The sequence below is a fragment of the Leuciscus leuciscus genome (assembly GCF_965113295.1).
Source record: "Leuciscus leuciscus genome assembly, chromosome: 7".
Lineage (NCBI taxonomy): Eukaryota > Metazoa > Chordata > Actinopteri > Cypriniformes > Leuciscidae > Leuciscus > Leuciscus leuciscus.
This window is the reverse complement of record NC_138731.1, coordinates 37,843,330-37,861,043: the sequence shown is the minus strand read 5'-3', so window position 1 is coordinate 37,861,043 and position 17,714 is coordinate 37,843,330. Positions and strand designations below refer to the sequence as shown.

General features: G+C 35.3%; 1 protein-coding gene across 6 annotated transcripts in view; it reads right to left on the bottom strand.

The window, feature by feature from the left end:
* Positions 1-691: 691 nt before the first annotated feature.
* gulp1a (GULP PTB domain containing engulfment adaptor 1a) overlaps positions 692-17,714 on the bottom strand; it is a 48,898-nt gene continuing 31,875 nt past the window's right edge. For 4 of the 6 annotated variants that reach the window (XM_082176701.1, XM_082176704.1, XM_082176703.1 and 1 more), the window contains exons 2-11: positions 14,810-14,892; positions 9,824-9,885; positions 7,484-7,555; positions 6,715-6,813; positions 5,303-5,440; positions 4,979-5,095; positions 4,794-4,880; positions 3,360-3,492; positions 3,129-3,223; positions 692-1,519 (exon numbers count right to left, since the gene is read on the bottom strand). In XM_082176701.1, the coding sequence (XP_082032827.1) occupies positions 1,448-1,519; positions 3,129-3,223; positions 3,360-3,492; positions 4,794-4,880; positions 4,979-5,095; positions 5,303-5,440; positions 6,715-6,813; positions 7,484-7,555; positions 9,824-9,885; positions 14,810-14,837 (903 nt within the window). In that variant the 5' untranslated portion in view covers positions 14,838-14,892 and the 3' untranslated portion in view covers positions 692-1,447. Of the gene's footprint in view, positions 1,520-3,128; positions 3,224-3,359; positions 3,493-4,380; positions 4,606-4,793; positions 4,881-4,978; positions 5,096-5,302; positions 5,441-6,714; positions 6,814-7,483; positions 7,556-9,823; positions 9,888-14,809; positions 14,893-17,714 lie in introns of those variants that run through there. The other 2 variants (XM_082176706.1, XM_082176705.1) reach the window with 2 other exon arrangements.

Below are 17,714 nucleotides of genomic sequence, written 5' to 3'. Positions count from 1 at the left end.
CTTAACATAGTGGTTGCTATCAGGATATGAGGAGAACTTCAACCAGCATAACAACAAATGTTTCTATAGAGAATCACCTATTGCACCTTTAATTAACATGAAGTGTGCATTTATGAATCCAGTTTGAATGTTATTATGCCTTGTATATGTTCTTCAGATAGACTTTCTACAGGTTTCTACAACAATTGCACTGTTTGAAATATCTTGGTGCAGAACGATTACGAAAGGAAAAACACTTTTGTTGAACATTCAAAAAATGGGAAAGAGCAGCAATTTGAGAAGAATGTGGTGCTTTTCTGAAAGACACACTGATGAACAGCACACAAAACAATACATAATTGAGCCAAATTACATTTTGAATTTGAAAAAGTGGGGCGGAAACCCACATTTTAAACTTTTTATGCTAATTTTAAGAGTATATTTTAAACAAATTCAAAAGTGTGTACTGAAAATGAATGGTGCTCAAGTGTATAATGATTATTTTACTGTAATATTACAATTTCTTTACATTGTAATTTCTGATTTCTATAAAATATCTTCCACTTGAAATAAATTACTTAAACACTATAGCACGTGAGTGACAATTTGATGAGCCACCAATAAAAACTAAAACATTTCATACATATTTTTATATATTAAATGCAGGTAAAGGTTTAAGACAGACATGTTACAAAACAACTTACACAGAGAATATGTACCGTTTTCTTTTAATGACTACAACAGCATAGGCTAAAATAATGCTTATAAACTGAATGACCAATAACACATAAACAGAGCTCTTCCAAAGTGCTTCCTTGTGCAAGAGTATACTAAAATATGTAATATAAAATTAAACTGCAATACAAGTACATGTTAATGTGGAAATAGCCCAGTCTTACAATTTATGGCACTGCTTTTCAGTTAAAACATACTGTATTTAAATGGATCCACTGCTATAAACAAAAACAATATCATAATTTTACATGTGATCTGATAAAAAAAGAAGTGTGGTTATGATGTACGTTAAAACATTAATTGTTAAAAATAAAGTTACAAAATAATGTAAAGGGAGCTCTCTATAATGATAAAGTTTTATGGATTTTATGAATTGTAATATGCCATAGAGATACAAAAACAGCGGTTTGTATGTGTAACAAAAGCTTCAAGAATTTGATGAATTATGAAACTTTGACAGACTGTGCAATTGGACATACTTTCTACATCCTTCATTGCCTGTACAAGCAAGGGGTGTTAAAACTACATTACTAGTTTTTTTTTATTTTTAGTTCTTACAAAAATAGTGATCTACTGCTTCTGATTACTCAATATACTTTTTGTAAACCAAATTCAAAATGCAAATACATAAAAAAAACGTAAGATAAGACATTGACATCTTGACTGTAAACCCGAGTTTGGCACCTTAATACAAATGGTTTAACATGAAAGTGACAAAACTTTCTTCTTGGCATCAGCAACGACCTTCTAGTGGATCAAGGGAAAAGATAGTGCCCTCTACTGTTAGTCCCATTTTGAACCCCTCCTGGAGAGGAAAAAACAACAGGAAAACCAAGGTATTTTAGTATTACATCTAAACAACCCAAAACCTTCTAAAACACCCACATCATACACAAACATTTATACAAGTGAAAATAGTTTTTTAAGCAGGGCATGAGGAAGATGAAAATGACACAGGGCTTAATGTTTGGGTGTAAATAATTTACTTGCATCATTTACAGGGATAGTTCAAATAATAATAATAATAAATTGTCATCATTTACTCACTCTCATGTTGCTCCAAACCTGTGTGATTTTCTTCGTCCCAAGGAACACAAAAGGAGACTTTTAGCAGAATATTGACACTGCTTTTTTTTTCATACAATGTAAGTGAATGGTGACTAGGGGCCATCAAGCTTCAAAAACGATAAAAAGCCACAGAATGCAATTTAACCCATTCCAAAGTCTCAAATTTAATTTGGCCAATTTGAATGTGTGCATATTTATGTTTGGCAATGACATTACACATTACCATCACAAACAACTGCACAAAACTACTGCACGGCTTTAGAAGACTGGTTTACATAAACTTGAGTCCAATATACCAAGTCACCATTTATTTTCAATGCATGGAAAAGAGAATTGTGGACATGAAGAAAATGAGGGTGAGAAATGGACAGAATTTTTTTCTTTTCTTTTTTAATGAACTATCCATTTTAAAAGGTTAAGCATGCCAAATTAGACCTCAGCTTTATGCCATCTGAAAAAAAAAAATCAAACTGTCTCAAAATACAAACCATCTTTGCCGCTGCAAGCAGAAAGAAAGCAAAGAGACGGAAAATTGAAGTTGTTAGTTGAGCAAAACTAGCAAATGATATAAATGTTTAATGTAACTGCTCTGTATGAAAGATTTCCTGCATGTTAGTCTATTTTAATCAGGTTCAAAGCATACTTAACAAAAAAGCAAACTTAGCACTTCTCTTGAAAGTTTTGCATCCACATATAGCACTCCAGGCTTCCCCGGGAGCTGCAGCAAACGGCTGCCCACTGCTCCGGGTGTGTGTGTGTGTGTGTGTGTGTGTGTGTGTGTGTGTACTACTCACTGCTCCAAATATGTGTGCTCTAAATTGGATGGGTTAAATGCAGAGAACAAATTCAGAGTATGGGTTACCATACTTGGCCATGTCATAAAGAACTCAGTTCTCTTGCATGGTTTATTGTGCTTTAACTTTCAAGCTCATTTCAGTCTTTATTTTCTCCTTAACCCATGTTGTGTGTGTGTGTGTGTGTGTGTGTGTGTGTGTGTGTGTGTGTGTGTGTGTGTGTGTGTGTGTGTGTGTGTGTGTGTGTGTGTGTGTGTGTGTGTGTGTGTGTGTGTGTGTGTGTGTGTGTTCACTACTCACTGCTCCTTATGTGTGTGCACTATAAACTTGGATGGGTTAAATGCAGAGGATAAATTCAGATTATGGGTTACCATACTTGTCACTTCACTCACTCCCAAGACAAATCCAAAATGAACATAAAACAAAACTTTATGAAATCATCCCTTCAGAATGAAGAAGTGTCTTCACAGCTGCAGCAATGCCTGCTTTCAGCTCCATTAGCTGCTCATTCACACCAGTCCATTTGCTAATAATTCACAGACATGCGGTCACCTGCATCTCATCCAGCTTAGATTGGATGTCGGGAGGAAAGTCAGCTGCCCCGCAGGTGAATGGGTCAAAGGGCTCTGCACCAAATATGTCTCTCCCTAAAGAAGAAGAAGGGGAGTAATTTTTCCTTCATTTTACATGCCACTAAAGCTAACATCTATAATATATGACAGTAAAAAGACTGCCTACGCAACCTGACCTTATGGTTGAATGAGCCAACATTTTGGTACATACTCATCTCTGTAGGCCTTGCTGGGGGTGGAGGGGCCGAGCCATTACTTGCTGGTAATGGAGCCAATGGGGGCATTGCAGAAAATGGAACCATGTCAAATATGTCAGTGGGGTTCTTCGGGGACATGCCATTTCCCTGCAAATATGAATAATGGAGTAGGATGAGCATTCTGAAGAACACCTAATTTGAAAACCCTTTTCATCTGTTAAAGCATAAGAATAAAGTGCTACATATAGAGTGGTGCAGGTATGACGTCCGAATCCGGAAGGGTTTTTGATTTATGTGTAAAATAAAGCCTGTGGAAGCATAACTTGATACTTTGACATTTTGTTCACCGTACACCATACATTGCACACACACACTTATCTAGTTACTTATCAAAAATGTAATGAACTTAACTGCTTCAAAATGAGCTTTTTCACCATGGGTGTTCACTTTAGGTTGTAGAACAAAACGTCAAAGTATCATCAAGTAATGTTTAACACAGACTTTATTTTACACAAAAATGTAACCTATAGGAAACCCAACGGAAAACCTCAAAGGAACCAGGTTTTGACATCATACCTGTACTATTCTATTAAAGAGTATTTATAACGTTAAAGTCAACATGAAATCAGAATTCAATAAATCAAAAAAATCAAAAATCTAAAATTCTTCGCTGAAGCTACAAATTTATATACTTTTCATGATCCAATCAATTCCCAAATTATAAATTCAAGCCCAACCTTTTTTGCTTTGATAAATAGAATTACTTACTTGTAAATATGTCAACTTACAGAAGTAAAATGGGTCTTAGACAAAATTCATGACCACTTAAGGCTAGTTCAGACTGATCCAACAAAACCCAACAACCACTGGAATCTAGTGTTAGTGTGTGTTGAGGCTGTGTAACTAGCCTTTAAAATCTGAGGATAAAACTTGTAAGCTGTAAAAAATAAAATAAAAATAAAAGAAGAAGAAACAACACTGAAAGCAACAACCAAGACCACAAATAAAGAAAGAGTAAACGTAAAAGTGCTTAACAGGAGGGCGAGGAACACTGGCTCCACTGGGAGGTTTTGACAGAGCTGGTATAGCAGGTGGAGGAGTCAGAAGGCCAGCAGAAAGGTTAGAGTCAGGTGAGCTCATTGGCGTTAGTGTAACAGAAGAGATTTCGAGACAAGAGAATGATGTCACGTTGTGACACCAGAAGAGAGATGAGGGTCTCTGAAGCATATAAGCCTCATTAGAAGAGTTAATGTGGAGAAGCTGTGGAAAGATCAGAACTAGTCAGCACTGGTGTTCTAGTTTTCCTGCTGTTTTTTTTCTTTAAAAAAGGAAAAGCTCATGAGTTTAGAAAATATCTTTAGGCATAGCTGATGTCTATATGCAGCTAATTAACAGAATGGTGAAGGCAATTAGATGCACTCTACTGACGAAGTCCATGCAGCGCTTACAGGAGGAACTTGAGCAATCATCAGCTGTTCCTCTAAGACTTGCAACTGCTTCTTCAACTCAGAATTTTCAGCTTCGAGATCTTGAATCTATAAAGACAGATATTAATTTGTCATACACAAATAGTCCTATTTGAGTCATTGAGTAACCACAGTTATAGCATTCTCTAACGATATATCATGCTCACTCTTTTCTGTAGGCCACCTATCTGTTTCCTTGTCTCTACGTCTTTTCCCCCGGACTCCAGAAACTTCTTGTATGCCAAGTCAAACGCTTGGCCGATGGTCAGTGTTATCTCTTCTGCCTGGAATCAACAGATAAATTGCAGATGATTTGCATCATCAGCAGTGTTTTGTTTATTTGTCTTTTGAGACGCACTAAAGTATCTATTTAAATGAAAAGTTAATATAGTTATATAGTATATTTATAATATAGCTATAAATATGAAAGTGTGACAGAATAATTTAATTAAAAAGGACTAGGACTATTATGACATTATCTGTTGTCTTACACATTTTTCACTGTCAAACACATAGCAGAGATGTTTGTTGGACTCTGAATCTTTACAAATGAATGTGAATATCCTTTTGTCCGTCTTATCATCTGCACAGAAGGATATCCTGTGCAACTGACAGTTGTACTGTACTTCCTGTGAAAAAGAAAACAGAATTAGAGACAGTATAGACAAAATATAGGGCCTTTAGATAGATGTGGGCATACAGTGGAAACAAAAGTATTAGGACACACATAAAATATCTGAAAGGGGTGCTTGATTATGATTTCACTTTTCTAACTTTAGTTAGGCCCTGTCCCAAATGGTAACACTTCATATGCAACTTTCGGTCTTGTGGACTTACAATGGCTGCCGCGTACGCGTGTCTGTTAAGTCCGTGAGACCGTAGGGTGTCCCGTTTGTCATTTTAAGCCCCAGAAGGGTGCTCCAGAAGGGACCCCCTTGCGGTCGATATGCGCCCTCGATGCGCACTTCTGCACTGATGCGGGCTGCGCAGCAGACTTCTTCCCAGCAGTCAAAGCGGCATTACGTCACGAAAGTGCGGACTCGTAGGAAGACCAGACTCGCTTAGGGTGCCATTTGGGAAAGGGCCTTAGTGTGTAATGTTGCTGTTTGAGCATAAACAACATCTGCAAAGTTACAATGCTCAAAGTAACACGAGCTTCCTCCCGGGTTAATGACATCACCAACCCTAAAATTTACATAAACCCTGCCCCCTGAACACGATTTATAGATTATCAAGACAGAATATGCTAATCAATGACTAGAAGATAACTACACATCAGCTACATAAATTCATCAACTAACTATTCATGTCCTGTTGCATTCTACATGTTGTCACTTCTTGAGTCTCTCCATCATTGTCTGACTCCAGTTTGAACATAAAAGGCTAAAAGTTTTTGAAATATTCAGTGCGTGTGTGTGAGGTAAAAAGACACAAGCTGTTGAAGCTCCGCCCTCTGTGCTGGGAGCAGCAGCTCATTTGCATTTAAAAGAACAGACACAAAACGGTGCGTTTTTGCTCACCCTCAAAAAGCGACAACTTTAACATGCTATATAAAAATATCTGTGGGGTATTTTGAGCTAAAACTTCACATACACACTCTGGGGACATCAAAGACTTGTTTTACATCTTGTGAAAAGGGCATTATACCACCCCTTTAATGACCTATGGTGATTCTTTGGCAAATGTATAAAGTGAGTTCACCTCAGGTTCACATGGGTGTCCTAGCAGAGTAACCACAGGTGTAGTATATAATATTAACTATGAACATGATCCACTAACATTTAACAACCAGAAAGTGTCCAAATGCTTTTTATAGGGCCATTATAGTCTCTCAATTGGCTTTACTTAAACAACATGGCTCATGTTCGACACAATTTTGTTTCATGTTAGGCTATGCACATACCTTTGATTTAGGATCTAATATTTTCACTCCATAGATGGATATCTGTAATTCGACTTTTGGGATCTTCTGTCCCTCTGACTTCTTAATATGCCTCTGAAACTTTGAATAGAGAAAGATAAAAAGACCACAATCACATTGAGAGATCAAATATGTATAATAGTTATAATAATAATAATAATATTAATAATAATTGTTATTATTATTTTTATTATTTATTATTATTATTTAAATGTGACATTTCTTATTTGATCAATACGCCTTACAAACGATAATGTAAGATTAAAGGGATAATTCCCCCAAAAATGAAAACTCTGTCATCAATTACTCACCCTCATGTCGTTCCAAACCCGTAAGACTTTCGTTCATCTTCGGAACACAAAATCTTTTTTTATGAAATCTGAGAGATTTCTGTCCCTCCACTGACAGCTACTCAACTACCACTTTGACACTTCAAAAAGTTCTTAAAGAGATCGGAAAACTAATCCATATTAGATTTCATCAAAAAGATCTTCAATTGTGTTCCGAAAGTCTTACAGGTTTGGAACGACATGAGGGTGAGTAATTAATGACGTTTTTGGGTGAACTAACCCTTTGTTTATAAAATAGAGTTCTCTATGCATCATTAAACAGTTGTGATCCACCACGTAAGGTCTGTAACAGCTGGAGGGTGCTGATATTACATCCTCTCAAGAGTAATACCACTTCCTGTTTCCAGATGAAAACAATGGTGCCTATTGTGAGCAGCCAATGTGAAGCTAAAGTAACTTACCTTGAGCTTTCTGACAGCATCTTTCACAATTTCTGTACCTTTGGGTTGCTCAACTTCTGTATTTCCCAGAAACTATGGGAGAACACAGATTTTTTTTTTAAATCCATAAATCAATCAATAAAGTGTGTCAATGAAACAAAAAGCTGTACATGAAGGAGATTAAGACTTTTTTTTATTATTATTATTGAACACAAAGCAAACCACACCAGTACTTTTGTGCTGACATTCTCAGTTATTTTGGGTTCAATTATAATATTAATTTCATCATCATTCATAACCCAACATGAACAACACTTCATTCAGCTTCCAACAGATGGAGCTATTAACCTTTTACCCAGTCCTTGTGGTCAAGATGCTGTGCTAGCTGATTTAACAAACATACCCTAATGGCTTACACCTTGCCATTACTTCTTTAGTCTAATGGCTACTCTATTGAAATTTATAATTGAACAGTATTTTGACAGTAACCACAAAGATTTCCAGACTATACTTATGTGAATTTCTTGTCTGACCTATTTTCACGCATAACATTAACTCAACATTTCACTCACAAAAACATTACTTTTCTCTGATGAGGCTAAACAGAATCTTTAAATGGTCCCTCCACCTTTCCAAACACTAATTTCTATGATTCAGTCATTACTGCTGGTCAGCCTCTTTATAAGAATGCATTGAAAGTAATGGATTTATGATTAGTCCTACTCATTACACAGACAAGTGAAATACTATATTCTTCTGGTGGACAAGAACTGCACTATCTTCCAAACTGGAGTTAAACAAATCAGACCCCATAAACGCATCTGCAGCACGTAGTTATGATTGATGTGGTCCACACTCAAGGGCAAGTGAGCACGGTGGAACAGAAAGTGAGGCAGGAGTGATAGATACACTACATTACACTGGCTGGAGAGTCTCTTGTTCCTGACGACTGTTCCCTGCTGGTCCGAATGTGTTGTTTTTTTGCCAAAGACATCCAGCCTTTGCTCATCTATCACCTCCTAACACTGGCAGAATACCATTTTTTCCTTCTTTAATTCACTTTCTTTGTCTATTCTCTTCTCCTCTCCAAAGGCAGACAACACAGCTGAAACTTCAGCAGCTCTGAGAATCAAAATCCTTTTGTTTTCGGGAGGAATTCAGTAAGACATCTTAGTGTCACTGCTCGGAGCAGACAGCTTCTGAACAGAAGACGAGTCTTTGGTGAAACGGAGCGTAAAACAGCACTGACAGTGTATACGAGATGTTCTTTCACACAAGAAGTTTGATGAATAACAAAAGAGACAAACAAATTCATTGTTTTGTGAAAGGACAGCAACAAAAAAAAAAAAAAAAAAAAAAAAGAGAAAAAGTGAAAATGTATATAGCGTTTGCATTGATCCTTCCATTTAGGCTGTCTCTGTTTAGACCTCTGGATATTTGTTGTATTTTTTTTTTTTTTTTTTTTTTAAGTACAATTCCTGTATTTATGACGACAAGCATTAAAGTCAACATGAAATCAAAACTGACCCCATTTTCTTTCTTCATACATACAGTATTTCTGGTTTTATTCTGCAAGCTTCACTGTTATTTCAAATAAAGCCAAGCTATTTATTGTCATAGTTCACAGTACAAGAGTTTTTGTACTAAGGCTATTTCATTTTTATACATAAACTAAATATATTTAATATATATTTAATGTATAAAAAAAATATACAATAAAATATAACTTTGGTTATAAAAAAAATAAAAAAATAAATAGATATACCGTTCAAAACTTTGGTATCCTTAAGTCTTTTTTTATTTTTGATGAATAGTTTTATTCAGACAGAAAGCCTTAAAATGATCAGTTGATAAGATATTGATAACGTTACAAAAGATTTCTCTCTCAAATAAATGCTGTTCTTTTAAAAAAAAAAATGTAAAAGGGATATATTAAAGCATCTTTGGTGTTTCCATGAAAATCGATGCAATGACAATGGCCGTTACATTGGTTAAAACTGCTGATTTCTCTGGATTTAAACATTGTTGGAAATATTTGGGATAATTTAAGTACACAAGTTTACAAAATATATAACATTGCTCTTGTGTTTTTTGGATATTTTAGTACAAAAATCTTACATATTGTGTCTTTAAATTATTATTTTTTAAACCACATTTTTAATTGTAATAATATTTCACAATGTTTTACAATATTTTAGATAAAATAAATGCAACCTTGTTGAGATAATTCTTTCAAAAAGATAATTTACTGACCCCAAACTTTTGAAAATATGCTTTTAAAAAAAAGTATAGATTACCAAAACAGCCACATACATTTTAAGAGAAAAATATTAGGTGGAAAAAGAGGTTCATAACACATACCTTGACATTGTATGCTATAAAATGCTTGGCCAGAGCTTCTGGAGTGTGCATCCATGATTTATCTAGAAAGAGACAGAACACTATGAGCTATTATGAAGTACGCAATATCTTAATGATATTCTCAATGTTTCAGGCAAACGGTCAAAAAAAAAAAAAAAAAAAAAGAGTCCTTTAAATCAGCTGCTGTTTAAACCTCTTAGCAGCGACAATTCTAGTGCAAATGTGTATAAACAATAAACCAGTTATTATAAATGATTTATTAATCAACTGCTGTTCAGAACTCTTAGCAGTGAAACCCGTGTTAATATCTTTAAACAACAGAATTAATAATTAATATAATTTTTATTATTATTATTATTATTAAGAAGAAGAAGAAGATGATGAAGATGATGAAGATGATGAAGAAGATGAAGAAGAAGAAACTATATTGTTTTATCCTAACTGTTAAATAAAGCAATTTCAAAGATTGTCAAAGAAGAACAGCAAAAGCCTGTGGAAAAGAAGGATTTCAGCTAATGCTGCAGTGGTACTGTAGCTCAACCTGGCTTGTCAGAAGGGGAGTTACTGAAACTGGCCTTAAAGGTGTGCAGACAGGGGGTCAGATGTGATGGACAGGAGACACTGCCGTGCCTGTGCTTGTGTGACAGCTTAGAGGAAACTGCAAGGCCTAACTGTGACAAACAAGCCGCAGGAGTCACAACATTCAGAGCGCCTGCCGATTTACTCGGCGTCAACACCAGGAGCTCATGAACAGAGTTAGCCACACCATTGTGTGTCCGAAATCACTCCCTATTCCTTATATAGGACATATGGGGTGTCAGCCGTTTGGCCAACATTTGTAACTCATCACACTCTTTTTCCCCAATTCTTTCGTTAAACTATGCTTTAATTGCTTCTGAGAGAGTGTTATGCAATGGTATTCTGGACATCAGCCATACAGCCATTTAGAGGGAAACAACGACCAATTAATCTCCCATTTAGCTAAGTATAACTCAGGCAGATCGAAATAAAAGACTCCTGAGGACTCAAAACCTCTTCTGGCATTTCAAGAAAGTAGTGATCAATTTTAATCAGAAGTTAATTGTAAATATACAGAAAAAGAAATGGCCTACAGACTGAAAAATGAGTAACTCCTAGATAAGCGGTCATTTCAAAACTTAGCCACACTTTTTGATGCATTCAGAGCAATAAGGGGTTTAAATTGGTGAGTTATAGATATAACTTGTCATGTAGTACATGTACTTCAAAGTTAATTATCAAGGTTCAAATGTTGTGTATTTTGATCTCATTCTTATCCTCATGAATCCATTGTTTATTGAAAATCTGCCAGTTTTTCTCCTTCCATGGATTGTCAGGGTATAGTTTGCATGCTGAGATTCCTCATAGAGTGTGATTCATTGGTCAAATGAAGAAAGCACACCTCAAAATGTTACAGTGTTCTTCTTGCGTACACCCGTGCGCAAGAACGGTAAGTGATGATCACAGTGGTGCAGAAACTGATGGCAAAGTGTCTGAAGAAATGCATTGCTTATTCTTATATTTTTTGAAGGGAAACCAATAGCAATTGAGAATGACTAACAAAGAGAAAAATCTGCCAAAAGGTCATTAGAGAAAGCACTGAAATATGTCAAAAGTGATTGTGTCTGTGGTGCCATCAAAACATTTCTGTGCATATCTGAGCATCTCGATTCTCTCTTTGCCCTACTAATAGCAGGCTGAGCGTGTGTTGTGCATTTAATGAATTGTACTGAATTGGAAGCGCGGCCAAATATCGATAATTTTCCCACACTATAATATCCAATGATCAATGAGTGAACATCAAGTCTGCCAAATCAGAACATCTTGGCATATTCTTAACAGGATTCCTCTGCAAGGGCTTCAGAAGAGCGTAAGAGCCTTGGTAGTCTCTGCATCTAATTTTACAGCTCACTGCTTTGATTCATGGAGCTCTGAATGGCAATAAGGCGACGTTATAGCAAAAATAAGATAAGAATGATCTATTACAATAGTAATGCTTCTTTAAGCCACTTCACTGGGAAGTGGGCACTAAGCCCTTGTTGTATTTCAATTGAAATAGATTTAAGAATTGAAAATGCATTTTAATACACGTTCTGGAGCACAAGCACCTGAGCAATTTTTCATTAAAGAAAGATTATGTTTTATCCATATTCGCAGGGTATTTCTATCATCTCCAGCTACATGCTATGAAAGCCTGGAGGTATTAGTAATGCGATGATGACATGCTTAGAATTTTTTTCTGCAAGCCTTTTGCAGGGAAATAAATAAAATGAAAGAAGATACAGAGACAGAAAAAGATGGCACAACTGTTACATGTAATAGAAGTAATTAGGTAGTATTGTGTATAATTTAGCTAAGGTTATTTACAGGATACTGTGAAGTGTTTTGGGAATACTAGATTGTCACTAATTAACAAGCCGAACACCCCAAACATAATGATTTCTGAGCTTAAAAGCATGAACAAAAAGAAAAGAAAAAAAAGGACAAACAATTCACATCAGAGATTATGCTAAATCTTTTGTGCCGTTTAGGCTATTCAAACTGATCATGTGTGGGTTCAAACTTGATTTTATTATGCTCTAAATAACAGACACTGTAGCTATTTAATGTTCTGTGTCTAGTAATTGGATGCATAAGTCTGGAAAGAATCTGGGTCCAATTATTTCTTTGTCATCACACAAACAGTGCTTCTGCCTTCGAGCTTTGTGAATTACCAACCATCTATTTCAGAAACTAACAGTCTATACCTGTTGAATATGCAAAAAGTAACTGAACCTGTAACTTTACATTTCATTATTCTATATTTTTTCAGCAGATAACCCTAAAGAATCAAAACATTATTTGGTAACACGATTATTTGCAAACTATTAGTCTATAGTTAATTCATAGTTTATATATTGCAGTCTCTACCTTGTTAAAATATGAACAGGCTATATACAAATAGTGAGTTCTTCATTCATTGTCTGTAATTTTATTATTGTTTAAAAAAATAGTATTAGTAGTGTATGTTATGCTTTGTTAACAACAATAATTAATCAACCCATTATACTGGGTTAAATAACCAACCTAATTTGCTGAGTACAATTAACCCAATATGTGTTCTCTCCTATATTTACCCAGCCCTTTTGTAACTTGATATCTATCTATCTATCTATCTATCTATCTATCTATCTATCTATCTATCTATCTATCTATCTATCTATCTATCTATCTATCTATCTATCTATCTATCTATCTATCTATCTATCTATCTATCTATCTATCTATCTATCTATCTATCTATCTATCTATCTATCATAAACATCAACTTTTACCTAGAAGATTTTATTAGGCTGAGTTTTATGAGACAAATGATCATACATTAACTCTGAAAAAGAATAATAATAATTCATGACCAAAAAGAAACAATAAAGACAGACATATTTACATTACCTAACAGAACAATGACGAATCACCCACCTCATTTTAAAGCAGGGTGGCATTAGTCAGACTCCATTAGACAGAAACCTCTTCTGTATCATCACATCAGAACTCACACTAGACACTGCTGATAATGAATGCACGGCCATAAAATGATTACCGTCTCTCTCTGGTAAATGTCGCTATTGTTCGCAACTGAGAATTTAATGCTATCTTTCAGACAGATGGGCTATTGGTGTTCTCCACGGTCCAACGGCACTGTCTTGTGCACCAGAAAGGCGGCGTTTGTGACAGCAGGAACATCCGTGCAAGGTAGTGGAGGGAAATGTGTTGTGGCCGCAAGAGCTTTCTTCAGTGCCAAAATAATTACTTTGTTAAGCCTAACCTCTTTATGAAATCAGATTACAACTTTTTCTGGATAAATGAGCAAATTGTAACTGAATGTAGTACACTAGAGATGCACCAATACGCATGATGCAATAAAATGATGAACAGTAGTTTGATTCATAATGATTTCACAAATTCAATGGCATTGGTGATCAGCTATAGTGGCCTACTTAATATTATTAACAGTTTGTGAAAACATTAAAAAAGCCACCCTCAAATAATAATCTCTATGTAATATATTTGAAAATTACTGCACTAATAATAAAAAAAAAAATACCGCTATTGGTAACAGAAGGGCATTGGAAAAATGGCATTGTGCATCCCTATAATATAATCTCTCATTCATATAAAAACCAAATGTGTTAGTCATTTGTAAACGTATCTCTAAACATCATCATATCTTCCATCATCCCAAGGGATTTAGCATTGGACAGCGCTTGTGATTATAGTCCATATCTTCAAAGCGAGCCAGACAGAGCAACAGGAGCTCCTAACACAGAAATATTACCAGTGCAATCCCTGCCATCTGGGATCGAAGACTGGCCAGTTGGGTTTATCACATCAAAGATCCATTAATTCATTTTGGAAAGAAGGGTGGGACAGGTGGTTGTAAATACACAGAGAAAAAAAACAGGCCTCTGGAGTCAGACAGGTTGTCTGCTCCAAGCCACAGAGAAATGACAGAAAGGGAGGAGAGACTAGGGGAGGAACAAAGAGAGGTTGAGGAAGAAAGAATAAGAGAGAGGAACAGGCAGACTATGAAGGGAGAGTCTGAATAGTAGATTTTTTACAAGGGTTTATGTTAGGCCTGTCAATTTTAACACATTAATATAATGTGAATAATAATTTCAAAAAAGCCTAAGTAATACGTTTCCCTGGTCTGTAGTCAAATCTGTACTTTCTGCAATTTCCAACCATCAGAGCAATTCAAGCTTGTTCACATGTTCAATGAATTCAAATACACACAACAAAGTCTTTGAATCAATTTAATATTGACATTGAAATATGTAAATAATACTGTGATTAATTAAGTGTAATTAATTTGGTTAATTTTTTTTGTCATTATAATTTTTGTATCGTTTGACAGCCATAAAGATTATGTTCGATGGACAGACAGAGAAAAGAGAGGAAAGCAAGACAAAAAACAGGTACAACGCATACCTTTTTTTCTGTTAAATGCCCGGTTCATGCTTGAAAACGCTCCGTCTTGGCTGCGATTTCCTGGAATGTGCCACTTCTACCTGCTGGGATGAGAGCATATATGGAAATTTACTCCATGGAGTCTGAGAAGTAGGACTAAATGCTTCAAAAAAACAAAATTCTTTGAATTTGCCTTAAGGTTAAATCTCCTAGGGTATGTTATTGCAGAAAATGTTACTGGGTTAAAAGCTATTGGGTTCACAAGAAATAACCCCTTTAATAAACAAATATCTCTACTACAAAGAAGTACTACAGCAGGTAGGGGGAATAACAGTCAAAACTATAAATATTATGGGTAACTATGCCCTTCATGGTTCAAATATTTGAACGTGTATTTGTGGAGGATGGTACATGCAGAGTGTTTTCAAAAGTCAGAGTGAAATTAAAGGTGCAGTAAGATAATTGTTTTTAGTTTTTTTTTAAACAAGCAAGAAAACACTTTAAATTGCTTAAGATCCCAATGAATATAAAATTGGATGTGTGTATTAATTTGAGGCCATCTTTATCCTTACGTACTCTCTAACGCTGTTAAAAGGGGATCGTATAGAGACAGAGCGTATTTAGGCCACGCCCACACCCAGGGGGAAAACAAACCAACTGTCCCCATTGACTTTGCATTGCGAGAGGCTGCCTCCTTGTCATTCCTTGCTTCTAACAAAAGACAGAAAAATGCCTAAAAGCTGCTGTGTGACAAGGTGTACAGCAAAGAAGCTAAAAAACCCAGAAATACGTTTTTATTAGCTCTCGACCCCAAAAAACGAGTGTTTAGGACATAAAAGTGGATACAGGCAGTTGAGACAGAGCGTCACGTGTCTCATTACTATGAGAACTAACGTACACCCGCTGGAGGAGACCGTAATCGGCAACACAGGATAGTTTATCTTACAGAAATATAATATATAAAACTGACATTTGGATATTTGGCTCACCAGTGACCATATGTTTAACTTACTGCACACGTAGTGTATTTTTAGTGCATACTGAGTGTCAGGATCCCACAATTTACCCATTAGTTCCAGCCTGTATCCACTTGTATGTCCTCAAACGCTCGTTTTTTGGGGTCGACAGCTTATGAAAACTTATTTCTGGGTTTCTTAGCTTGTTTGCTGTACACCTTGTCACACAGCAGCTTTTAGGCATTATTCTGTCTTTTCTTAGAAGCAAGAAATGACAAGGAGGCAGCCTCTCGCAATGCAAAGTCAATGGAGACAGTTGCTTTGTTTTCCCCCTTGGTGGGCGTGGTCTTCAGATTATGACGCGTTGCGCTCTGTCTCTATAGAGCACCAAAACACACTTGTAGCCAATCAGCAGTAAGGGGTGTATACACCCATTAGGGGGAGGTGCCCGTGTTGTAAAATGTGTTAATGAAATTGGTGGCAGAGCCATCAAGATAGGGGTGTGATCCTTTTGGGTAGGGGCTTGTTTGTTTTGGCGAATTCAAATATGAACTGAGTTTCTCAGAAATCGTTTACTGCACCTTTAAATGTTAACAAACTAGCACATATGAATTTACATATTAATTTTTATCCAATTAAATATTCTCTAGAATGAGAATTTCCTTTCCCAAATGCCACCATGTGAAACTGAAACCTATTAGCTATTGAGAAAAAGAGGAGAGCTCTATGCTAGGGCTGCATGATAAATTGAAATAAATCAGAATCGCAATAAGACTTTGTGAGATTGTCAAAACAAGCAGGCTGTCATTTAATTAAATAAATATATGTGCTACCTTTTTATTTTGAAGAAATTAAGATGAAAATATTAGTATTGGAATTTTTCAGTAAAATAAAGTTGTATTACTCCCCTTTTTATATTACAGTAGAGTTATTACAATATATTTATTGTTTAATTCTTTCATTTTTAATAATAATCACAAAATCATGATAATTACTTTTATTTTATAGTCAGTCAAAATCATGGGGAATGAAAATCAAGTGGAATGATATTTTTTTTTAAAAACTTACACTACAGTAGATTTAGGCTACTTAAAAACTATTTTCACTCAGAAATTGCAAGTACATTTTTTTTATTTATATTTACATTTAATCATTTAGCAGACGCTTTTATCCAAAGCGACTTACAAATGAGGAGAGCAATAGAAGCAATCAAACCAATAATAGGGCAACACTATGCAAGTGTTGTGACTAGTCCCAGTTAGTCTAGCACAGCACACGTAGCATGTTCTTTTAAATAGATATGTATAGAATATGTTCACAAATAATTACAAAGAAACGCCAACACATTGAGTGTGAATGTGAAATATTGAGTGGAAAGACTATTTATGTAAAACATACTCCAATAATGTTTAAATATAACTTAAAAATAAAATATTACAGTAAAGCATTTCTTAAAGGGATACTCCACCGAAAAATTCTGTCATCATATACTCACCCTCATGTTGTTTCAAACCTGTATGAATTTCTTTCTTTTGCTGAACAGAAAGGAAGATATCTAGAAGAATGTCAGTAACCAGACAGTTTTAGATACCATTGACTTCCATAGTATATATTTTTTTCCTACTATGGAAGTCAATGGTATCTAAAACTGTCTGGTTACTCACATTCTTCTAGATATCTTCCTTTCTGTTCAGCAGAAGAAAGAAATTCATACAGGTTTGAAACAACATGAGGGTGAGTATATGATGACAGAATTTTCATTTTTCGGTGGAGTATCCCTTTAAACCTTTCAACCCTAAATTATTTAGCCATTAAAAAAGTCTGAAGTAAAAAGTAATTTTTCATCTTTTTCTTTATTATTAATATTAATATTATTTTCGTTGCAGAAATATTTTCTTTTCTTGCCCACTCAAGAATGATTCATTCTTTCTAACTATAGCCATTAAAGTCATCTGATTAAAATTCCTGTT